Consider the following 26,990-nt stretch of genomic DNA (forward strand, 5'->3'; position numbering starts at 1 on the left):
AAGGTTTATTATGTAATGAAAACAGCTGATGATAACTGTCTGGGAAGTAGGCACATGTGACTCAATTTCATATGTCATAATCATTGTTTTTAAAACCTGCATTATTTAAAGAATGAAATACTGCACTAGTTATGTATTTTTTCATGCTTAGCATGGCACGTTTTGAGAATTTTTTCTTGTTATCAAATATGTACAGAAGTATTTTGTGCGGTGGTTGAATGTGTTATTCTGCATCCCTTGTACTGTAGTTGCCTTTCGAGTTTATTAGGTAGTGTGCTTCCTCAGTTACGTGTAAAACCACGCACGTGCAAACTGACACTGATATTGTTTGTTTGTGTAATATCACAAAAAATACATATGTAAATACCGCACTTGACAACAAGAATAAAGTCTCGAGACACATTTTGCTCAGCATGAAAAAAATACATAAATTGTGCTGTGTCTAAACTAAAAACATTTGAGCAGTGTAAAATGAATGACAGTGTCAAGTAGTGCTACAAGTGGCCAAACGCCAAAACACATGATTTTCAAACCAACAAGGAAGATCAAAGAGTGTCTTAGATCGGAAAAAGGAGAAAAGGGGCCACATGCAATGTCGGGAATTTACTGTATACCATGCATATGCGGAAAAGTTTGTCGGAATGACTGGACGACCAATCAACACCAGGATCAAAGAACATAAGCGACATTGCAGGTTGGGGCAGGTGGAGAAATCGGCCGTGGCAGAGCACTCACTGAGTGAGACTGACCACGTAATAAAATTCGCAGACACAGAAGTTCTGGCTGTGGAGAAGCACTATCACACACGCTTGTTTAGAGAAGCTGTAGAAATACAAAAACACGCGAACAGTTTCAACAGGAAAGAGGAAAGCCTTCAGGTAAACGGATCCTGGCTTCCCGTACTGCAGCGAACAACCGTCGCAGGTAGCAGGAGGAGAACTGCACCAGAAATGACGGAGGAGAAGCCCTCGGACATTGGTGCACCAGGTACATATAGTCTGCGGCCGCGAGCTTGGCTCCAGTTCACCACTGGCAATGGAGGGTGATGCTTTGACAATGCCAGCCACTCGTGCTGGCGAAACATCAGTAAAATCATTAGATGAACATCGGCCGAAGAACCCGAGACAGAAGCCAATAGGCAGTTTGTCTACAAGTGGTCACGAAAGCATTAACAATTTTGTTTTTACATTAAGTATGGTTCGACAAAGGTGTTACAGTGAAGGTGCGTTTACACTGCGATTTGTATCGGCACATGTATGAGATACATGTATATGCGAGTTTGCGACATGTATCGCGACATGTATGAGTTGACACGTATCAACCTCATACATGTATGAGCGTGCGTTTACACTGGTTGATATGTATCACTGTGCGATAGCTTCCGACGACGATTTGGAAGATCTCACATTTTTATGTGCTGATACACTTGCTCTTTTGGAAGATGATAGGAAGAAAAGGCGGAGGAAGTGTAGATGGTGGCACAGAGAGTTTCTCGCGAATTAACGCTAGAGGATGGCGCATATTTTAGAAATTATGTTAGGATGAGTATGGAGGATTTCCGCGGTTTGTTATCACTTGTGGCTCCTCTTGTGTCCAAAACCAACACAAACTTTCGGGAAGCGATTCCACCAGAGGATCAGTTGGCAGTAACAGTCCGTTTTTTAGCCACTGGGGATTCCTCGTAAAACGAAGATTTCATGACAAAACATTTGCATTGTCGCGCGATTGCTAATGCCAACGTCTCACACACGATTGTCGGCATCCGTTGTCAACATTATCACGCGAGGCCGCCGGAATAATAGCAAAACATTGATATACGTGCCAGATGCATGAAAAAAATTATATAATGTATTACATACTCTGATATATATATAAAACTTTTACCTTCACTTCTTGGGATAAAACTTGCACAATGGCCTCGCAAACACGAAGAATAATGTTGCATATGGCACTTTTTGATATTCTATGCAGATACATTGACGTCAAAACTACAGTCGGCACCTTCAAAACTCAAACAGCCGCCAAAGAGCCTGGTACTACGCATGCGCTAATCGTCGAAATAAGCGGCAGTCGACAAGACGACAGGAAATGATAGTACTGCGCATGCGCGAGTTCTTCAAATGTCGCTCATACATGTCACGTATATGGCCAAAAAGCGATATACAAAATGTATACGCGACATGTATGAGCTCGAGGGTCCGCATACAAGTTCCGTGAATTTTTGTATGAGGTGATGTATCGCGACATGTCAAATTGACATGTCGCGATACGTGTATCCCACTGTAAACGTACCTTGATAACAACAATCAAGAAACTGTGTGTTTGCGCAGCAGAGACAGTTTGGGAATGGCTCTGATTGGTCATGATATATTTATTCGAACGAACTAGTTACTCCCATCAGCCACCACACCAAGCAGAGGGTGGCAGCGGTGAGAGATAAGGCACAAGTTGTTCCAACTTTTACATATTTACTGGTTCAAATTCGCTGAATAGAGTGCCTTGGTGTTATGGAATTTAACCATGTAATATTTGTAAACACCGCTGGACGGCCAATATCATGCCAGCGTATTATTTTCTCCACAAACATTTTTTGTAATGCGTAAATCATGGGAAAATTATAAATATGTTGAACGCAAAATTGGTGAAAATTAACATTTTATGGGCATAGGATATTTGATGGGAATTATGATAAATGTCGTAAACGGTGGGAAAACGTTAATTTTGAGAACGTTAAAGTGGCGTTATACTGTATGTTGCACTGTGTCAGAAAGCAGAGCTACAAAGTCAGTGCGAATACTGTTCTCTGTTATGTGTTTCTATTCTCCACACATCAGTCATCTGTAGAGGAGTGATTGCCTTTCCCTTATTTTATGTGTTGACTAAAATAAGATTTCCAATGTCAGTGGACTATATAAAAGAAAAGATAGGCCCTCTTTTCTTCGATGCCGTGGTGCAAAGAAAAGAAAACCAGTGTAAAGGAAATGTTATCACACTTACTATGCCCTGTATTTGTTGACACTCTGTTTAGTCCACCTTTTCTGCATTGGAAACACAATATTCAACCAAGTGAAATTGATAAAATACGTGTCAAACATGGTACAGGTGCCGGGGTCACAGTTAATTGTTAATAGAGGAACACTTCAGGAGTTTTTTTCAGTCCAACCGAGATTCAGAGTAGTCATAAAAACCACCCTATCTTGGCACAAATGAAATGCTCTTTTGATGTACTTTCCACTTAAATCAAATGGCTCCAAGCACTATGGGACTTAACATCTGAGGTCATCAGTCCCCTAGACTTAGAACTACTTAAACCTAACTAACCTGAGCACATCACACACATCCATGCCCAAGGCAGGATTCGAACCTGCCACCATGGCAGCAGCGCGGTTCCGGACTGAAGCACCTAGAACCGCTCGGCCACAGCGGCCAACTTTCCACTTAAGATGCACAAAGTTGTGCAGGTGGCCTGTGACCATGTTGTAGTTAGATCCCATCAACATGCAAATCCATTGTGAATCGAATGGGAATCCATGCGGGGAAGACAACATTCTTTTTGCGAAACACTGAGAAAATTTGGAGAACAGGCATTTGCAGCTGTCTGCAGGACGATCCTACTGCCGCCAATTTACGTTTCGCGAAAGGACCACAAAGACGAGCTTAGAGAAATTGGGCTCTTACAGAGGCATATAGACAGTTGACACCTCACTCCACTTGCAAGTGGGATAGGAAAGTGGAATGATATGGTGGTGCATGGTACTCTCCATATGTTGGCTAGTGGAGTATGTATGTAGATGTAAGACTAGCAGAACACTGCTTGTCACATGATTGTACCTGTCATTCCGGAAACCTTTTTTTTTTTTTTTTTGCGAACGTCAGCGACTTCATGATGTAAAGTGCAATCAAAATGCGGTTCTTGATTGTGCTGTTAATCTTGATGTAGTATAGATTTGTATTTTATCTAGAATGAGTGGAGTGTACGCTCTTTCAAAACTCTGACAGACTGAAAACATTTTGCTGGTCTAGGAATTGAATGTAGACCATTACCTATTGCTGGCAGTGAGCTATCCGTATAATACTCACCAATGCTGTGATTTTGGTTTTTGAGTCATTCTCCAATAGCGCAATTGGTCAGAACATTGTTTGTGAAAAATTTGAAGCCCTAATCTGGCCCTCAATTAAAGACTGCGAGGAAGTTCAGTTATACTGTAGTCCAAACTTACCATATATGTAATATTCAAGGAATGTTCAAATTATTCTGTTCTGCGAGTTGGTATGTGATCAATTTTTCCATAACTTCTGATTTTTTTTTAAAAAAAGAAGCAGCTATATACAAGATGCGTTGGAATTATTGCTAGAAAGCAGTGTGGCTTGATGGCTAAATGTCGGACAACAAAATCAGATGTGTGGGATTCAGTCTTTGGTGGACCCCATGATTTCTTCTGTTGTTTATCATTTCTTTCATTATTTGCTCTGCTCTTGTTAAACTGAAAAATATGAACTGCTATCTGCTATAACATAAATCAATCCAACTACGAACTTGTCCTCGTATTTCACAACAATGTGTTTTGTTCACCAGGTTACAGTTATTAACTGGATAGAATACAATCAGGAAGTCGAGGAGTATGGCGTTTACTTGAGTGCTGCTATCTGCTGCCTTTTGTATTACATTGTTGAACAGAGTGAACTGATTTGGTAGGCTCCCTACTTGGTAATTGCTGTCTTGTCTCTTGCAAGTTTTTGTGACACACTGATCAGGATGCATCAAGATGTCGTGGCTTCATATCTCAGTGTGATTAAACTAATATAATAATATAATAGTGCTATGATTGCACTAAATATTCATGTCACCTATATCTCCACGAACATTTTTGTATTATTTCCCGCATTGGATATTTGGAATAAATGACTGAAGTAATTAGGCACACTTTAGATGAGAATTTGAAAGAAACTACTGAAGTGTCTCTCCGTTTGTTATTAGCATTATGTCTCCGTAATGTGCGAGGGTTTTGCTGTGGTTGATTGAGAATTTGTGGCAATTTTCCATTTTTTTAGGAGCTCCATGGTCTGAAGGCAATTGTAATGTTCCTGCATTCGTTACCTACGAATAAAAAGAATGTGCCTGAACTGATAAGGGATCCTATTGCATTAATTAAAGATGTGAGGACGCTTGTTGAAAGGCATAGGAATGACAATCCTGAAGCTGCTGTTACTGGAAAGTGCATTCTACAGAGGCCTGATGATAGCTTTAAGGTGAGTAATAATTCTTAATATTATAACTTGTCAACATCATGAATGAAAATTTAGGGCTCACTTTCACTTTTGTTCTGGTTCTGTGTGTCATTTTATACTTCTCATGTTTGGGCGTTGGAAACAATTGCATTTAAAATAAATACATTATTGATTTATCTACAGATTAACTTGCGTATGGAGTTAAAATAATATGCACTCAGATTGTAATTCAGTGATTTTCTTTACTTGAACCATTTCACCAGTTAATGACATAAAGGTCTGTAAAAGAGTTTGCTCCAATGTCCGGTATTTTATTTATTAATGTCCATCTTGATCACCTATACTACACTATTCACTATGGCCAGTTTTTGCATGCTACTGTCATCAGATCTCTTACAAAATAGAAGAAACACTAAAGTGACAAAAATAATTTCAATTGGCTCAGGCCAAAATATACAGAAAATCTAAGAATACATACAACATTGCTGACTGCCGTACATACCATTAAAAGTAGTCTGATAAATATGTCAGAGGCAAACCTTCTGTACATGTAGGTATACACCTTACTTTGTAACAGATCTGATGATGGCAATAACCTGAAATTGGCCGTTTGTGAACTGCATGATATACGTGAAGAAGATAGACATTTGTGAATGCACCATTTCAGTCAATGAAAATTGTACCATTATAGTAATTGTGCCAAGTGAGGATTGCATAAATAAACAACAGGAATTGTTTCATTGTGGGCTGAAAGATATTTATCAGTGCACACAAGCTTCAAGAGGTTTTGTTTCATCAGCTTGATTTACACTCGACAAGTGTATGTAAATAGCGAATAAAAAAAGTCAGCAAAAAGGTGATTTGGAGAGAGAAGAAAGGCATCAAAACTTGCAGGGCCCTGCAGAATAATTATATGGATTTGTTTGTGAAATTTATTGTGGTATTTAAGAATAGCCTGCTGTTTATGTTTTTTGATTTCAAAACCAATCTTTTGAGCAATTGGTGGTCATACTCCAAGATCAAATTATGCAGAATGAGAACATTGGAATGTACCTTTAATAAGTAGGTAGGACCATTGTGGTCTGGTTGTAGTCCTCTACGTAAATATAATCTACAGTAATGTCACTGATAACCAAACAGGATGTTTCATAATTAGGCACAGTATTAAATATGAAGAAAAATCCTAACACACTGAACTGTTTTGAGGATTTTATGAAATGCACTTTAATATGGGTGTTCCACATATCTTTCTTATGGTGGTTCATTTTTCCATGTCTCCAGAGAATACTTCTCAAAAACTAAGTTACTCATTTTGTAATACCAATCTTAAAATTAACTATTGCACAGAAAATGTAGTATGATTGAACAAAGTGCACAGAATAGCCATAATTCTAAATTACAAGTCAACAATGTATAAAATTAATTACAGCAATTGTCATGTGTTATGGATAAGCAGGGTGAAAATTTAATATTAGATACAAAGAATACATAACAAAAGTGAAAACAACCACTCCATATTCAATATGTATCCTAAAGAAGAATGGCACTCTACAGCAGTGATCTTTGAGTTCTTTGTCAATTGCGAAAGGGAAGCTATGTGAACATTTGAGTAGATCCACACACATTTGACAAAACGAAGTAACATTTTTAAATGAACAAATCAAACTTAGAAATGAAAAATATGTTGAATACTTGGGCAAGATCCTTCTCGGTGGATACATAATTCAGAACGAAAGACAAACCTAAATTTTACATAAATCGGAATTAATTTTCCTCAAAGGTAATAAAACTCAACAACAGACTTGACTTACAAATAGATGAATAAAAAGACAGTTGTTCAGATACATCATAAATATGACAAGGCAAAATGCCATTGTGAGCAAATAACATTTAAGACTCCCAAGATGTAAGTAAACAACCAACAAATGTATATTTACTATAAACACAATGTAACTTTACACTTTCGTGTGCTTGAAAGAATCTATGGAAGTCTGATGACTTAAGAGTTGAAACAGAATTTTTCTGTCCATTGGCAACCTTAGCTACTAAGCAATAGAACATACTTTAGCATTGTAAATAGGCACATTGAATGCAATGTTCATTCCAGTGTGCTGCCTGTGAGACCCAGTATTATGCAAATGTTGCTTGTAAATGAATCCTGCTCAAAGGTAATAGTGAAAAAATAAAATAACATAATAAAGCATGAATTTCGGCTCTGATGATGGAATACATATATAACAAATATGTTTTACAATGTATTGATGCTGCAGGACAGTATTTAACAAATATTCAATACTCAAAGATTAAAATATGTGTGGTAACAAGAGTACTGTGTTGATGAGCTTCTTTATTGAAATTATTAAGGAAAGTTGCCACTCACCATACAAGACTGTCAAATGAAGCTTTCGGCCAGTAAGGCTTACGTCATGTGTGCGAATTGTGTTTGTGTGTGTGTGTGTGTGTGTGTGTGTGTGTGTGTGTGTGTGTGTCATCTAATTCTGACGAAGACCTTACTGGCCGAAAGCTATGTTTGTGACAGTCTTTTTGTTGTTACTATCGGCGACTCAGCATCTCCGCTATACGGTGAGTTGCAACTTTCCTTTGAAAATAGAACTCCTCATTGAAATGTTGTAACAGCCTTGTACATGACAGGAGGCAATGCCACTCAGCAATGATGTCAACAGCACTTCTTGATTTGAATCGCAATCGTGGTAGCAGTGAGTGTCAATTCCATCCTGTGAAGGGGAAATATAATAAAAAAAGAAATAGAAAATTTATATCGAGTACCATAAAACGTCACATAGCAGGCATAATTTGTTCCAGAATTTTACTCATAGTGTGAAACACTCTTTAAGCGAAACAATTTATCCTAAGTAAATTAATGTAAAGTACGATAATGCATCCCATGCAGAAAAAGTACTAAAAGTTCTACCATGTTCATGCCATTTATTGAAAGAAAATTGTACTTACAGTATTATGTACTCAACTATTCACACTACATAACTAATTATTTTTTACTAGGAAGCTATCTATAGTCACTTGTTTCTGCCGACACTTCAACACTTGCCAAAAATGTGACTAGTGCGTGTGGTAGTGTAGTAGTGTACAATGCAATAGATTCCCATGCTTTCAGCACTTCTCTTATTGTGCCAGAAGATTGCTGTTTTGCTGTTACTGCCCTCTCCTCCTCCTCCTCCTCCTCCTCCTCCTCCTCTTCCTCTGAACTCTTCTTCACAACTTCCTGGTGTGAAACACACGTAAACTACTTAAGCTCTTCAGTGGTCATTTCTTGGCTGTGATCTTCCATAAGCTCATTGATATAACTTCTACTCCCATACTCTTTGCCACACACTCTCATTGACTACAGGCTCCACAAGTACTGACTAAAACGCCTCAGTCACATTTGACAACGCATTCTGACCAAAGCTTCTTCGAAGCAGAAGTGACTGTTCTCTAGATAATCTCTTCCTACGCCTTTTCGATCATCTTCATGCAGGCGACAATGTTGAAGTGATATTTCCAAAACTCTCTGAGAGTGAGTTCGGTAGCGTGTCATCTCAAACCATTGCTCGAAGAGTGATGCAGTGTAGAGCTACTTGTAGTTAGAAATAATCTGCTGGTCCATAGGCTGGAGTAACGGAGTGATGCTGGAGACATAAATTGAATCTTGATGTGTTGAAATTCTTAAAGAGATTGTCTTGTAGGCCGGGAGAATGGGCGGGAGCATTGTCCGTAACATGCAAGACATGGCGTGGCAGATTAATCTCGAGCAAATATTTTTTTTTTTACAAAAGGACCAAACACTTCATTGATCCAGTCACAAAAAAGATCGCGTCACAACAACATTGTGGGACGGTCTTTCATTAGCCTGTGATCAGGCAATGCATTCTCCTCTGCTGTTATAAAATTATGCTTTGGCATCTTTCGCCAGAATAGACCTGTCTCATCAAAATTAAAAACCTGTTGCTACAGATAACCTTCAGAATCTAAGAGTATCTTGAAGTTGCTGATGAAGTTCTCTGCTGCCTTTGTGTCTGAGCTGGCTGCTTCGTTGTGCCTCACAATGCTGTGGATGCCAGTTCATCTCTTAAACTTCCCAAACCACCCACAGCTTCCCTTAAACACTTCTTTGGCCGCTGATCCTGGCGTCTTCTTAATGAGGTCGGTGAAAATCATTCTCGCCTCACACAAATCATGTTGTTGTTAATAGAGGTGCTTTGTAATTGTTTTTCATTTATCCTTATAAAGAGCAACCTTTTGACATCATCCAAGATAATCTTCTTGCTCCCATTGAAGCATCTACCACCTTAATCTTGTCCTTGTTCTTGAGGATAGTGCAAATAGTTGATGGTCGAACGATTTTATCTGCATGCTAAATCAGCAACATTCACAGCACATTAGTGTTTTTCGTTGATTTTACATTTCATTTTTAAGGTCATTTTCTTTTTTATGGTTGTCTTCTTGCAGATTTATCTTCAGGGACGTTTCTATGAAGGTTATTAAACATTGCACGCAAAAAAAAAAAATCCACTATATGAAAACAAGTTTAGGAAAATGTGTGATAACAAGCTGCACTACGATGGTAGCAGAAAGAGCACTAAACCCAGACTGCAGTATGTACTAAATACATTGTTCATATGCCACTGCCGACAGTGAAACGTGTTGTTACTGTTGAACGTTTCCCCTGTAGTGTGCGAACTGCTGGTGACCTTTCACTAAATCATCGTCAATCATTATGCGAAACATTAAGTCATCTTTTTACAATTTTTTTTGCTCGTTATGCATGAGGTTCTAGTGTAAAGTGTCAGTTTCGGTACGGAGATGGTGGAAGGGGCAGTGAGAGGAGTGTGGATAGATCAGTGGAGGAGGAGGAAATGGAGAGAAAGAACATGATGTATACGCCAAGGGACACTCAGGATTTTTAAAATTCCAGGAATTTTCAGTGTTTCAGTTTTCATTTAAATTTTTGTAGTTTTCTGATACTCTTTAACTAAGAACTTTACTTTAGCCCTCTTCTGCAGTATAATACAGCACCAATGAAATATAAACAAGTTAATGACGCCAAAATAAAACTTTAGTGGCAAAGAGCATGTGCCACTTAGAACAACAGAACACTGTGCACACTGAAGCATCTGCTGACACCAAAATGTGTCAGTTGCTGTAGGACGGAGATAGCAAAGAATTTCTTAAATTAATAGAGCATTTGACTTCATTCAAAATTCAACACTTCAAGGACTAGCTGCTTAGAAAATTTCATACCCTGAAGACCAGCCATTTACTCTGGTATTTAAAATTTTACTGGCACATTTGTGTTTGATATATCTTAATAAGTAACAAACGCTAAAAAAGACTAATATTATATGTGAAAGCTTAGCTTTTCGTGTAGCTATACTGTGTGTGTATTAATTTAAACCATTAAGTTTTCCTATGTGTGTTATCGCACTACTTAACAGTGATGTTGCTGTAGGCCGACTACATCACATATCCTACGCTCTGTATGTCTACTTTCATTGACTGATGAGATGCAGCCAAGTGATATTGTCGACAACTGCTGGTGTACTGACAGCAACACACCCTGTCATTTTCAAGGCAAAACTGGAGCAAAAAACACTAGTGCCATCACAAACCAAACCAAAGGTGACAGTAGTAAAAGTTATAATTTAAACAAAAACAAATTCTGCATGGTATCCCACTCTCTCACTTTTTGAAAAACAGAGGGACAGACTTTATGCTACCTCACCTGATAATTATTAATTTCACTATTGATAACTTGTGACTTCAGTCGTCTTAGGTTTGTGATGGCACTAGTGTTTTCTCGTGTGTGTGTGTGTGTGTGCTATGTTTAAATTGGCTTGCACAGCACATACTTGCTGCAGTTTTGCTTTGAAAATGCAGGGTGTGCTCCTGTTGAAATTTCAATGGTTGTTGAAATCACCACCCAGCTGCATTCCCGTAAGTTACTCAAACATTGTATGTGCTGGGAGAAACTAAGGTCTCATCTCAGTTTCAGTGCTTTGGAAGCTACCATGCTGTATTTGGTGGATTGGTGGTTATATGTCCGTAATACGAAAATATGCTTTGTAAATGCTGCCACACATCAAAGATCTTTCCGAAAAGCATTGTTTTGTGCTGTGTTTCATTTCCTAAAGTGCTGGGATGTTGTATGCTGGTGAATAAAGCCTTTGCCATTCAAAGGATTGATAAGTTTTACAGCTCCTAAGGAAAGTATCTTGTCACGTAAAACAGAAAAATGCACTTCCACCAGTGTATTTTCACCCCATAAAAAGTGTATTTTTAACCAGGTAATCCAGGAAATTTTTGTCCATGTATATCCCCTGAATAAAGGAGAAAGAGGAGAAAGGTGGGGACAGGAGCATTAGCAATTGTGAGGTTAAAAATAAATAAGCAAAAAATAAAGCATACATTTCTAACAAGTAAAGAGTAGTCCAGGAGGGTGTTTGTGATGAGTGGATAAGTTTGAGAGCGAAGTCCTGTCTCTGGAATTCAGAACAACTGGTGTTGATGGGGAGGGTGATTCAAATGGCCACGTAGTGTATAAGGCACTCAGTTCTAGTTGAGTCCTACATTAGATGGCAGCTCAGCAGTTTGGTGATGGATACATCAGAAATGGGCAGTTTTCTTATGTCCTTTTATGTATTCTGCCTATTTGGTGATGGCTATAAATGTGTAACAATAATCTGTTCGTTCTTCTCAATGTACTCTTTCCATCATGTCAGAATTAGAAATAGCACATTGCGTACTAATGTACTGCCTTTTACATCCTACTCTGTCTGTAATTTTTCCTTTATATCTGCACCCCTTCTTCTTAAGGTGGAAGGATCACTCTTGTCATTTTTAACCTGCTAACTTCTTTCCCCCTCCCCCAGTCTCCAATTTTTAACTTCCCCTAATCTCTCTCTCTCTCTCTCTCTCTCTCTCTCTCTCTCTCTCTCTCTCTCTCTTTCTCTCATATATATATTTATAGCCAAATCAAATCATTAGAAAGATGATAATCAGCCACAATGGCTGATATTGGCTGGTTTGCAATTGCCAATTCTGCGCTGGTGTGGCCATGCATTCATATTCCAGTGAATGTATGAAATACATACCAGATAGGACAATATGCAAATAAAACAACCACTATTTGTCTATCTGAATAATAAAAAGACGGTTTACGTAGTATTGCTCCTCGAATATGTTTGATGATTTATCCTGTGTAAGTACTTTTTATTCTTGAAACCAGTGTGCTGTGATCTGTTTTAAGTATTTCTTATCAGTAATACTAATTGTTATATCACCAATATAAATATATGATGTAACTTACCAAACGAAAGCATTGGTATGTTGATACAGACACTAACAAACACAAACACACACAAAAATTCAAGCTTTCGCAACCCACAGTTGCTTCATCAGGAAAGAGGGAAGGAGAGGGAAAGACGAAAGGATGTGGGTTTTAAGGGAGAGGGTAAGGAGTCATTCCAATCCCGGGAGTGGAAAGACTTACCTTTGGGCGGAAAAGGGACAGGTATACACTCTCGCTCGCGTGGACGCGCGCGTACACACACACACACACACACACACACACACACACACACATATTCATCCGCACATATGCAGACACAAGCAGACATATGTAAAGGCAAAGAGTTTGGGCAGAGATGTCAGTCGAGGCGGAAGTACGGAGGCAAAGATGTTGTTGAGTGACAAGTGATGTACGAGGGGCGGCAATTTAAAATTAGCAGAGGTTGAGGTCTGGTGGGTAACAGGAAGAGAGGATATATTGAAGGGCAAGTTCCCATCTCCGGAGTTCTGATGGGTTGGTGTTAGTGGGAAGTATCCAGGTAACCCGGACGGTGTAACACTGTGCCAAGATGTGCTGGCCATGCACCAAGGCATGTTTAGCCACAGAGTGATCCTCATTACCAACAAACAACACTTCCTTATACACAAATATTCCGCACGTCCAGGGCCTTGCTACGATGGAGCACTTCCTTTCACGCCGATCACCTGCCACCCTACCTAAAACCTTGTTCCTCATTACCTTAGCCAGCTTCATCCTGACTCAGAACTTCTTCACTTTCGAAGGCCAGACATACCAACAATTAAAGGGAACAGCCATGTGTACCAGGATGGCCCCCTCGTACGCCAACCTATTTATGGGTTACTTAGAGGAAGCCTTCTTGGTTACCCAAGCCTGCCAACCCAAAGTTTGGTACAGATTTATTGATGACATCTTCATGATCTGGACTCACAGTGAAGAACAACTCCAGAATTTCCTCTCCAACCTCAACTCCTTTGGTTCCATCAGATTCACTTGGTCCTACTCCAAATCCCATGCCACTTTCCTTGACGTTGACCTCCATCTGTCCAATGGCCAGCTTCACACAACCGTCCACATCAAACCCACCAACAAGCAACAGTACCTCCATTATGACAGCTGCCACCCATTCCGTATCAAACGGTCCCTTCCGTACAGCCTAGGTCTTCATGGCAAACGAATCTGCTCCAGTCCTGAATCCCTGAACCATTACACCAACAACCTGAAAACAGCTTTTGCATCCCGCAACTACCCTCCCAACATGGTACAGAAGCAAATAAGCAGAGCCACTTCCTCATCCCTTCAAATCCAGAACCTCTCACAGAAGAACCCCAAAAGTGCCACACTTGTGACAGGATACTTTCCGGGACTGGATCAGACTCTGAATGTGACCCTCCAGCAGGGATACGACTTCCTCGAATCCTGCCCTGAAATGAGATCCATCCTTCATGAAATCCTCCCCACTCCACCAAGAGTGCCTTTCCGCTGTCCACCTAACCTTCGTAACCTCTTGGTTCATCCCTATGAAATCCCCAAATCACCTTCCCTACCCTCTGGTTACTACCCTTGTAACCGCCCCCGGTGTAAAACCTGTCCCATGCACCCTCCCACCACCACGTACTCCAGTCCTGTAACCCGGAAGGTGTACACGATCAAAGGCAGAGCCACGTGTGAAAGCACCCACTTGATTTACGAACTGACCTGCCTAAATTGTGAAGATTTCTATGTGGGAATGACCAGCAACAAACTGTCCATTCGCATGAATGGACACAGGCAGACAGTGTTTGTTGGTAATGAGAATCACCCTGTGGCTAAACATGCCTTGGTGCACGGCCAGCACATCTTGGCCCACTAACACCAACCTATCAGAACTCCAGAAATGGGAACTTGCCCTTCAATATATCCTCTCTTCCCGTTTTCCACCAGGCCTCAACATCAGCTAATTTCTAATTGCCACCACTCATACATCACCTATCATTCAACAACATCTTTGCCTCTGTACTTCCGCCTGGACTGACATCTCTGCCCAAACTCTTTGCCTTTACATACGTTGGGTGTGTGTGTGTGTGTGTGTGTGTGTGTGTGTGTGTGTGTGTGTGTGTGTGTGTGTGTGGACGCGCGCGCGAGTGTATACCTGTCCCTTTTTCACCCTAAGGTAAGTCTTTCCGCTCCCGGGATTGGAATGACTCCTTACCCTCTCCCTTAAAACCCACATCCTTTCGTCTTTCCCTCTCCTTCCCTCTTTCCTGATGAAGCAACCGTGGGTTGCGAAAGCTTGAATTTTGTGTGTGTGTTTGTGTTCGTTAGTGTCTCTATCAACATGCCAACACTTTCGTTTGGTAAGTTACATCATCTTTGTTTTTAGATAAATATTAATTTTGTGATACAAAATTCCTGGCTAGTCTGTACTTTGACGTAAAATATCAATATTGCCAATAGTCACATTTAAAAGTATGTATATGATCCTAGCTTTCATAACTAATAGTTCCTTCCTTGTGGAGGGACCGATGACCGTAGCAGTCTGGTCCCTTTAACCCCAGAAACCAACCTTCCTTGGGGAGGAGTGGGGGATTTATTCAGCAAAGTCAAAAAGAAAAGACTTGTTGCATAGACCTTCATAACCTTCTCCAATTTACCCTTTACCTCTCGCTCCTCCCAGAGGGAGGAACTGCTAGTTAACAAAACATTTGTCTAGTGACAGCACTGACATTTCTCCTGAAGATAGTTGGCAGCATTTGTGGCTCAGTATTCTGAAAGTATTCATTTGCGTTTATAACCTGCAATAATCCTTTATTTACACCATCAAAAGTTTATAAATAGCTGGCAATCATTTGGTTTATTCAGACATATGGACTGAGTAGTTAGGTGATAGTTGTGTTGTTGGAAGAAACACATAGAGTTAGTTGTGGGTAACAGATAAGTTTCTGGAACATAAACAGATGACTTTTTGCCACAAGCATAAAGTATTTGTAAGAGCTATCTTAAAAGAAAGTTACCTAAAAACTACACCTTGGCCACACGTAACTACTTAGCCTGAAGTAACCACATCCCATTTGAAAAGTGCAAGATATTATTCATTACTCTGTAATTTCATTGTTGGAGTAACACAAGAATTTTGTTAACAGGATCGAATACCTGGGAGAATACCACTGGCACGGAACTCTGGTAACCGTGCATCTTTGGGCGGCCCAGGTCCAAAACACAAGCTGGGTCGTGCATCGTGGGGTGGAAAAGGAGCTGCGGGACAGAATAGTGGACCCCGACGAAGGCGAACAAGGTGTAAACGTTGTGAGGCGTGCCAGCGGTCTGATTGCGGAGAATGTACATTTTGTTTGGATATGGTTAAATTTGGTGGACCTGGCAGAGCCAAGCAGACCTGCATCATGAGGCAATGTCTACAGGTGATACATTCATGTGTTTGCACTATAAACTCTTTAAGTATGTTTTTAATGATTTTATTTACTATTTATATGTTACTGGCACTCCCACGTCAGGAACTATTGAGATAATAAAATGCAAAGATGTTGTTTGAAGTTCACTGTACTGTTGATAAGGACTAAATATCTCCAGCCACCTTTTTGCTTCTGGTGTCGGCATCACATTTTAAGAGCTGCACTAATTGTCCTTAGACCCTCTCTAAATTTGGGATCAACACATTCCTGAACATTGTTGTTTCAAAGATAAGGGTTACTTTTAAGTTGTTTAGCAGTAATACATTATAATTCCACTTTTACATTCCTGGAATTAACTTTTTTCACCATTTACAACATATTTTAATTGTATCCTTCAGATTTCCTATGTTAACAATGTTAATTTGCACCTGCTTTTGCATTAACATAATTATATATTTTCTGCCTTTTGTACTTAATGAAACAATGTTCATGGATAAAAAAATTGTGTAAGTGACGTATAATGATAACTACCGTGGTTTCGCACTCCAAGTAGTATTTACAGTCATTGAACATTTAACTTTTAGCAATGGTCACTCTCTTTGAACAATTTGTACTGCTAGTACTTTTGCTCTAAATGCTCTAAATTTTGAAATAACTGTATTAGGCGTAGAATTACTCGCAGCCATTTAGCCACATTCCCACACTGAGTGAACAGTTCTGTTATACAGAAGATACCGTTTCAGCATGGAAAAGTTAAAATTGCTAAAATTCCCCTGGGCTATTATGCTGTGGTCTTCTGGGATCTGGTAGAGAACCCAACACTTTATCCCCGTCTGTGGAGGGCACCTTCTTTAAGAAACAGAACATTAGTGTAATATATAAAACCCACAAAGAAGTTTCATGACTGTCTACTCAGCTAGGTACGATGTAGTTGTGGATGAGTGTACAAGTGTATCACAATGTGAAAGGTGGAATAGTTTCTAGAGGAGCACAAAGGCAATTGTTGTTGAGGAGAAACTGGTTAATCAACTGTAGTGTAATGCACTTTGCAACCAGGAAGACAAGATTTTATTTGAGAAAATGCAAATTCTGCCACCCACAATTGGTTCTGCTACAGGTTGTATAGAGAAGTGGTAGAAATTGTTAAGCAAACTGATTACTTTCATCAGTAGGTAGAAAGCTTAAAGTTCAACAATATCTGTCTTGCGGTTCAGTAGAATTGCTCAAGTTCTCAGCAGTGGGACAACAAGGATGATGACACCAGTGCCAACAACCACCAGTGCTTGCATTCACAACTCGCTTGATGTCCAGCCTCTCTGCACTGTGTTATGCACCTAAACAGTTCAACATTAGTAGTCAGTGGTGAGCCACCATGTGCTCCAGACTGTCCGTGAAGCCATAAATTACTACACAAATTTCGTAAGTCCATTGGAAAGTGCAAAAGAGAGAAAAGTGTGTTTTAGTGTGTCCATCAATTAAAGGACAGAAAACATCTGTTTTAATTGGTAACTACACTGACCGACACAAAAACCGCAACATCCAATACATGATATGTAATCATCGTGTAATTATCTACTTAATTAAAGTGAAGCCCTACAACAATTTTTTGATACAGGACATGTTATTGACGTTGCTTTGTGAACAAACAAAAGAAGTTTTGATTATTTATTGTACTAGCCTCAGTTGTTGTTTCCCCCCACAACCTGGGAAACACATCACTGAATGTTTTCCCACTTTTGTAGCACTGAAGTGTCCCCCTTAGAATCACACGTGTTTGTAGGATCTTTCTCTGATTGTCATAATAAGCTTTCTGGAGTAAACATGCTGTTAAGCCCGGAACAAGCCATGAAAGCTGTTGCTTTGGTGGAACATGGTTGCAGCGTGCATTATGTTGCAGAATGTTGACAGCTAGACCTTCACGATTTCCAGAACCAGGAAACTGGAGGCTTTGCTAGGAGACCAGAAACAGGCCCAAGAAGAGCAAGATCGGAGATAGATGACCGCTTCTCACAACTTCAAGTTCTTCGCATCCATCACACCACTGCTATTGAAGCATGAAATCAACTCGACCAGATCCAGGGGTCAATGTTAGTGAGATAACCATTCAAAAAAGATTGGAAGAAGTTATCGTCAGTCCAGGAGACCTGCTACGGGTCCGGAACTCACCAGAGTGTTGCACAGCTTGACTATGTTTCACAAGCGAACGTCTTGGCTGGACAGTACGACATTGGGATCAAGTGTTGTTCACTGATGAGTCACAATTTGGCCTCCAATCACCTGACGGAAGACAGAGGGCCTGGAGAACGCCAGGGAAAAGGTATTTCCCTTGCACATTCTCATCCAGAACACCTTTCCATGGTGGTTCTGTGATTGTGTGGGCAGGAATCAATACAGCTGCAACAACGGATTTGGTCTTCATGGATCATGGGAGCCTTAATGTACATTGTATGTGGAGGAAATCCTTCTGGAGCGTGTTGGGCCTTTCACTCCATTTATTGGTTATGATTTTACATTAATACACAACCACATGTTGCGAGAGTTGTGCAAGAGTTCTCAGATGAAATAGGGATTCATGCTGTGGGCTGGCCTGCTCGAAGCCCTTATTTGAATCCTATTGAGCATGTTGGAGACTGGCTGGGGAGAAGAGCCCGTCGAGAGACCCTACAGGACCTACGGAACACCCTGCTGGAAGAATGGGATATGATTAATCAACAGGACACTACCACATTAATCAGGAGCATGCCTGATAGGTTGAATGCCGTCATTGGTGCAACAGGTGGCAATACATACTTAGGAGCTAACAGAGGTCTCAGAGATAGCCTCCAAGATCTGTGAAGTAAAGTGTGAAGTGTATAACATTAAAACAGTCATGCATTATCTTTATGAGCTTATTCCAAATTTCTGTGAAGTGTGCATCTCTGGCTTAATTTGCTAATTTTTTTTATAATTGTTGTTCTCTTTTAATTGTTTGACACTCAAGATGGGACCGTACCCAACGTCCCATCATCGTATAGTGCATTAGTGTCATAAATGTAAAATAAATTTCAAGTTTTGTTAGAAATTGAAGTGTTGCGTTTTTCATGCTGGTCAGTGTATTTTACCTTCAACAGCAGTTCCATTCCATGTTAGCAGAAAGATACACTCATGAAATAGCACTAAGAAACTAAAATAGCCCTAACTGAACCTGCAGAGCAGCTACTTAGAATTGGTTTTTTTCCTACATACAATATTAGTGTTTCATTCAGTGCATGGCAAAAGAAAGATTCCATTCTTAATACGCTGTGAAGCAGGCATTCCAAGTACTCAGTGCACCCAACTCTTTGATGAAGATACACTACGTGATCAAAAGTATCTGGACACTTGGCTGAAAATGACTTAAAAGTTCGTGGCACCCTGCATCGGTAATGCTGGAATTCAATATGGTGTTGGCCCACCCTTAACCTTGATCACAGCTTCCACTCTCGCAGGCATACGTTCAATCGGGTGCTGGAAGGTTTCTTGCGTAATGGCAGCCCATTCTTCACAAAGTGCTGCACTGAGGAGAGGTATCAGTGTCGGTTGGTGAGGCCTGGCATTAAGTCGGCGTTTGCTAAACATCCCAGAGGTGTTCTGTAGGATTAGGTCAGGACTCTGTCCAGGCCAGTCCATTAGAGGGATGCAATCGCCATCCCCGAATTGCTCTTCAACAATGGGAAGCAAGAAGGAGCTTAAAACATCAACGTAGGCCTGTGCTGTGATAATGCCATGCAAGACAACAAGGGGTGCAAGCCTCCTCCATGAAAACCACGACCACACCATAACAATACCATCTCCAAATTTTGCTGTTGGGACTACACATGCTGGCAGATGACGTTCACCGGGCATTCACCATACCCACACCCTGCCATCGGATCGCCATATTGTGTACCGTGATTCGTCACACCACACGACGTTTTACCACTGTTTAATCGTCCAATGTTTGTGTTCCTTACACCAAACGATGCGTTGTTTGGCATCTACCGGCATGATGTGCGGCTTATGAGCAGTCAATCGACCATGAAATCCAAATTTTCGCACCTCCTGCCTAATTGTCATAATACTTGCAGTGGTTCCTGATGCAGTTTGGAATTCCTGTGTGATGGCTTGAATATGCCTATTACACATTACGACTCTTCAACTGTCGGTGGTCTCTGTCAGTCAACAGGTGAGGTCGGCCTGTACACTTTTGTGCTGTACATGTCCCTTCACATTTCCATTTCATTGTCACATTGGAAACAGTGGACCCAGGGATGTTTAGGAGTGTGGAAATCTCGCATACTGACGTATGACACAAGTGACACCCAATCACCTGACCATGTTCGAAGTCCGCGAGTTCCAAGAAGTGCCCCATACTGCTCTGATTATGTCTGTTGACTGCTGAGGTCACTGATATGGAGTACCTGGCAGTAGGTGGCAGCACAATGCATCCAATATGAAAAATGTATGTTTTGGGGGGTGTCCGGGTATTTTTGATTACATAGTGTATAATAATTTAAGTCAGTCCTATCATAAGACAATAGCTCTAATAAAATATTTCAAGATACATGTATTTAGCAGGTAACTAATATTTACTGGCAATGGCAGGCTAGATTACTGGCCCTACTCTGTTTGTCCACTAAAAACAGTAGAATATTTTTTAGGTTTAGTAAACTGTGTAATTCTCTTCCAGTTGTTCCGAGTGAGGTGGTGGTGTAATCATTAAGAACTGGTCTCGTATTCAGGGGGGAGTGATGTTCAAATCCCCATCCCACCATTTGGATTTATGTTTTGTGTTGTTTACCTAAAGGTGAATTTCAGATTGCGTCCTTTGAAAAGGGCACAGCCAGTTTGCTTACCCATCCTTGTCCAATGTAAGCTTGTGCTGTGGCTCTTATGACCTTGTAAACATAACGTTGAAACCAACAGTCTTCTGTCATTCTTTTCCTCTAATCCATAGACTGAATTAAATTTTGTCAACAGTATATTTTTTTATGAATGTGCAGTTTCTGTCCAAAAGAATGGACACCGTGCATTCATAGAATTGATAAACCTAGCTGGGCAATGGATCGCCTTTCTTCACGTGCGAATCCACAGATACATCTGACCTCCTGCAGGAATCTTAAGAGTAGTGAACAGGATTAAGGATTATAGTGGACAAGGACTGCGGGTAGATGGCACTCAGGGGGAGTGTGGATTGGCCTTGAGGCGTGCAGCAGCGATAATGCTGTGTCGCGGATGGCGCAGTGGTTACCACACCTGTCTAGTAAGCAGGAGATCCCGAGTTCTAATCGTGGTCCGGCACACACTTTCACTTGTCACCGATTCTGCTTAATGGCCTGTTGCAGCTGACAGCAGTGAGCAGCCTTTAATTTACATATAGTATATTTTATCTTCCTAATTAATAAAGATACAGTGCTATGATAGTTTCTTTCACCTACGTGTTGTGCACATTGATTATAGACATCAGAATAAACAGTTTCCTCTCATTCAGTATGTCATTCATGTGGGAGAAGATTATCCATAGCTAACACTAAATAGAAATCACATAGAGCATAATGTGTGTGCCTGTTTCATGAGTACTGTTTTCTTCAACAGCCTATGTTGCCCGTTACGGCTGCATGTGTCATGTGTGCACTGGATGGATGGGGCCAAGCACCTGTTCTTCCTATTCCGAAGACAAATCGTGAAGCACCCAGTTCACTCATGGAATGCTGCATCTGCTACGAGATCATTCACCCCGACTGTATAGCAAAGACAGTATGTAACACATTTGTATTTCTTGCAATATTACTTTGAAAGCAATCCTTTTTTTAAGTTTTATCACTTCATATGTATCACATTTAAACCTTACCTTTTCGATGGGCTGTTTTAACATTGGATTCTATGTATTTGACTAATTATACTGCTGTTATTATTTGTAACATCACCTGTATTCTGAAACTGTGTGCACGCATACATGCGCGCACACACACATTCTTCTTCTTCTTCTTCTCCTCTCTCTCTCTCTCTCTCTCTCTCTCTCTCTCTACGAAATATGTTTGCTGAGTTCACTTATGTAGATAATTACTTAAGTAAACTGTTTTACAGTGTGAGACACAAGTTTTTTAGTTGATGGTATTGTAATATTTGTGTTTTCATTTTTAAAAAGATAAGTCTTGGAGTCATAGCCTGATATGATGCTTACTTGTTTGAGAGAAACAATTTTTTTAATATATATTTTTAGTTTTATGTTTGAAGATCTTTATTGCATAGCAACATTGTGTACATTGACGGCTTATGCTCTCTCTTTTTTTTTTCCAAATACAGTATAACCCCACTCTTAAGTTCCTGGAATTAACTTTCTCCACCATTTACGACATTTTTTATCGCTCCCATCAAATTGTCTATTTTCACAATGTTAATTCACACCAGATTTTGTGTTAACATATTTATAATTTACCCGTGATTTTCACTTAATGAAAAAGAGTTCATGGAGTAATTGACTTAAAATGATGCTGACATGATGTTGGCCTTTCCATAATGTTTACAAACATTATATGGTGTTTTCTGACAACAGGACAGTACTCAGCAGACCCGAATTGCTAAAAGTTGGAACAATACACGTTTTATCTCTTGTTGGCATGAATTTCTACCTGAAGTTTTGGCTGATAGGTGTAACTATACTTCATTCATCATGAGAATAAACCTTATGCAAACAAACACAAATGTCGTGATTGGTCAGCAGCCATAGCTGTCGTGCATTGGTGCTGTTACGCTCTTAGAAGTAGGCCCAGCTTATGTGTTAGATATCTTATTACTATGTCACTGTAAAAGAACCTTTTAAGACATTCTGGTGTATTAACAGCCATCAATGTTTTTCTTAATCATACTTGAGTTACGTAATTCTTATTTCAAAAATTGTGTGCAGTCACCGTCTCTGTAAATGCTACTTGTGCTCTGATTGTCTCGCCGTTCTCATATTCTGTGAAAGTGGATGACACTGCTTTCTGTTTCATGGTGAAATGCATGCAGAACACTGTTAATGGCAAGAAACAGGTTTTTCTTAATGTTTTTCATAAGATTGTGGAGAAAAATCAGCTTTCATTTTCTTGAGAAACACTATGTACTAAATATAAGAAAAATGTATTTGTTATGTGCACTGTGTAAACAGTGGCGTCTAGGTATGATAATCACGTACCCTAGCAGGTGGCACTTCGAAACTTGTTGTAGTTAACAAGTATTGTTTCATTTTGAATACATAAATCACTAAAATATGAAATTCATCAAATATATGTTAATTAACTCATATTTAACCATCGTTTTTCAAGAAAAATGCACATCGTCTAGTTTCTAATTACATGTTGCGCACAAAATTCTGGTTGCCATTGCAAATGTACATTCTTAATTACTGATATTTTATAAAAGATTGTTAAAGATTGTTGAAGTTAGGAAATATAACACAGTTAAATTGTTTGGAGGAAATGGAAAAAAAATACTATTTATTTGTATATGCTGATTATTTTGTAGACGAGATGTGGTTTCACACGATCCAGAGTGATACCCATCGTAGAAACGTGGCAAACAATTTTCACAGTGGCGAACACACTGTACAAATGCTGCATATTTACAGTTGTCACTGTAACACTGCAACCTGAATCCAACAGAATTGACCCGGAGCCAAATTAATAAATTTGTTGTGAGAAATAACAAGACATTTAAGCTGCAATGTACTGCAACTAATGCACGAAGATTTGTTTCTGCCAAATGATTGCGAAATGCAGAACAGCACGTCATAAAATAGGAGGAAGAAATGTGAATTTTTTGGTGCTTGGGTTTCTGTTGCTGATCACCTCATTATTAACGTAGCAATACTGGAATGTACCATATTCCTCGCAGTCTGATGTGATAGGGAAGGAGTTCAGAGATTACCAGATAGCTGACTGTAACACCTTCAGTGGCTTCAATATTTAACTACATGGGAAATCAGTGGTGCACTTTTATGCCACGTGTAGCTGATGCAGAATAATTACCCTTGTTAATTTCGGGAATTTTCATCACTCTTGTTCTTAGTTACAGTACTATATTAGCTAAGATCGAGTGCATGTTGTGTTTTCTGTCTGGTCATCTAAGAAGTGTATTGCCTGAGTTTTGCCATATATTATTTTCTTCTGTTTAAAAATTTAATGACATTCAAAGCTATATTGTTTCTCTGTTCATCTCTTTTTACGTCTTTACTGCAGCTGTTGACATCACTGCAGGTTAGTTGTATCACTTGCCTGGCCAGTGCTGTCCAAGTTAAATGCACTGGTAAAGCTGTTACCCCTTATCATCGCTGAGCCGATGTACACATAATGCACAGCATAAAACTTATCGTCCTTATCATACTTGACTGTACTCGAGACAGCTTGGCTTCCATTCCACGTGAAACAAAATCCAATGAGGTTCCAGCAAATGCAGAATAATACATAGTGTAATGTTTACATGACGTTTAGTCTTATGATGAACGGACTATAGGTTCATTCAAATCAAGGAGGCTAAATTCTAAACTCTTTAGTTTGAAAACAGGTATCATGACCAATCGTAATGGTTTTTAAACTGTCTGTGCAGCATATGTGGAGCTTCACGTTTGTTGTGACTTTCGTGACGTGGTACCTTTTTATTACTCGACTGCATATTTCATGTGTCTCATTGTTTGGCCATTTGGAGTGATAGTAGACACTTTCGCTTTCTCTGTGTTGCTCAGATATTTTTGGTTTAAACACAGCACCATTTATGTATTTTACTATGGTTAGCAAGACATGTTTTGAAGATTTTTCTCGTCAGGTGCAAATATTTTCGTAAGTATTTTTTGTTTATGTTTCACAAACAAACTACACAAGTGATAGTTTGCGCGTGTGTGGTTTTCTGCATAACTGAGGAGGCACAGTACCTTATAGCCCCAAAGATGACTGCAGCACAAGAAACACAGAACAACACATATGCAGACACCGCACAAAATAATTATGTAAATATTTGCACTTGACATTGACAATAATTTTTTGAAACATGTCACACCAAGCATTAAAAAAATACATAACTACTGCAGTGTTTCATTATTTAAATCATGAATGACACTTGAAGGCATTTCGAATACATTGATTATGAGGTATAAAAGTAAGTCAAAGTGTTTCTACTTTCTAGGCAATTAGCAGTTCCAGTTACACTAGTGGCTAAATGCATAAAAAAATTCAGATAACATTTTTCCGATAATAAATAAGTCCCTGATGAGTATTTTGTAAGTATTTTGATGCTTATTATGTACATTAAATGTACAAAAAGTGTGAAAATGCAAGGGGCGTCCTATATGTAACTTTTACCCCTTAAAAAGTTATTTTCCACATTATACATTTTCCTGCATTTTACATCATTTTCGTAGTGTCACTTGAAAAATGTATAAGTGGGATTTCAGTGTAGTTGGTTGTTTGTAAAGAACATTCTATGAGAACTATAACATTTACACATTCAGAATCTGATTGCCTAATCCCACAACTTTTTCAGTCATAAATAGCCTTTTAACTGTGTAGGAAGTCTCTTGAATTCATTTAGTGAAGCTTCTGTAAGACAGTCTTGTAGATAATTGTTGGTACTGATACTATTCAAGTTAACGGATTGATATACAGTGAAACCTCTATATAATGTTTTTCAAGGGACCACAAATTCTGAACACTGTATAGAGGAAAACACTATAAAGAGGAAGGCTTCCAAATAATAATTATAGGGCATTACTGAAGATCAGGATACCACTAATCAGTTTTGACAAATGGTGCCATAGATGGCATTTTAAATTTTCACAACATGTTGTTTTTGTTGTGGTCTTCAGTCCTGAGACTGGTTTGATGCAGCTCTCCATGCTACTCTATCCTGTGCAAGCTTTTTCATCTCCCAGTACCTACTGCAACCTACATCCTTCTGAATCTGCTTAGTGTATTCATCTCTTGGTCTCCCTCTATGATTTTTACCCTCCACGCTGCCCTCCAATACTAAATTGGTGATCCCTTGATGCCTCAGAACATGTCCTACCAACCGATCCCTTCTTCTGGTCAAGTTGTGCCACAAACTTCTCTTCTCCCCAATCCTATTCAATACTTCCTCATTAGTTATGTGATCTACCCATCTAATCTTCAGCATTCTTCTGTAGCACCACATTTCGAAAGCTTCTATTCTCTTCTTGTCCAAACTATTTATCATCCATGTTTCACTTCCATACATGGCTACACTCCATACGAATACTTTCAGAAATGACTTCCTGACACTTAAATCTATACTGAATGTTAACAAATTTCTCTTCTTCAGAAACGCTTTCCTTGCCATTGCCAGCCTACATTTTATATCCTCTCTACTTCAACCATCATCAGTTATTTTGCTCCCCAAATAGCAAAACTCCTTTACTACTTTAAGTGCCTCATTTCCTAATCTAATTCCCTCAGCATCACCCGACTTAATTAGACTACATTCCATTATCCTTGTTTTGCTTTTGTTGATGTTCATCTTATATCCTCCTTTCAAGACACTGTCCATTCCATTCAACTGCTCTTCCAAGTCCTTTGCTGTCTCTGACAGAATTACAATGTCATCGGCGAACCTCAAAGTTTTTATTTCTTCTCCATGAATTTTAATACCTACTCCGAATTTTTCTTTTGTTTCCTTTACTGCTTGCTCAATATACAGATTGAACGACATTGGGGAGAGGCTACAACCCTGTCTTACTCCCTTCCCAACAACTGCTTCCCTTTCATGTCCCTCGACTCTTATAACTGTCATCTTGTTTCTGTACAAATTGTAAATAGCCTTTCGCTCCCTGTATTTTACCCGTGCCACCTTTAGAATTTGAAAGAGAGTATTCCAGTCAACATTGTCAAAAGCTTTCTCTAAGTCTACAAATGCTAGAAACGTAGGTTTGCCTTTCCTTAATCTTTCTTCTAAGATAAGTCGTAAGGTCAGTATTGCCTCACGTGTTCCAGTGTTTCTACGGAATCCAAACTGATCTTCCCCGAGGTTGGCTTCTACTAGTTTCTCCATTCGTCTGTAAAGAA

General features: G+C 39.5%; 1 protein-coding gene across 2 annotated transcripts in view; it reads left to right on the forward strand.

Moving 5' to 3' along the window:
* LOC126418615 (jmjC domain-containing histone demethylation protein 1) overlaps nt 1–26,990 on the forward strand; it is a 130,135-nt gene that overhangs the window by 16,662 nt on the left and 86,483 nt on the right. For both annotated transcript variants that reach the window (XM_050085454.1, XM_050085455.1), the window contains exons 8-10: nt 5,053–5,250; nt 15,676–15,951; nt 21,535–21,696. In XM_050085454.1, coding sequence (XP_049941411.1) covers nt 5,053–5,250; nt 15,676–15,951; nt 21,535–21,696 — 636 coding nt within the window. The remainder of the gene's footprint in view (nt 1–5,052; nt 5,251–15,675; nt 15,952–21,534; nt 21,697–26,990) is intronic.

Source organism: Schistocerca serialis, chromosome 9, assembly GCF_023864345.2.
Source record: "Schistocerca serialis cubense isolate TAMUIC-IGC-003099 chromosome 9, iqSchSeri2.2, whole genome shotgun sequence".
NCBI lineage: Eukaryota > Metazoa > Arthropoda > Insecta > Orthoptera > Acrididae > Schistocerca > Schistocerca serialis.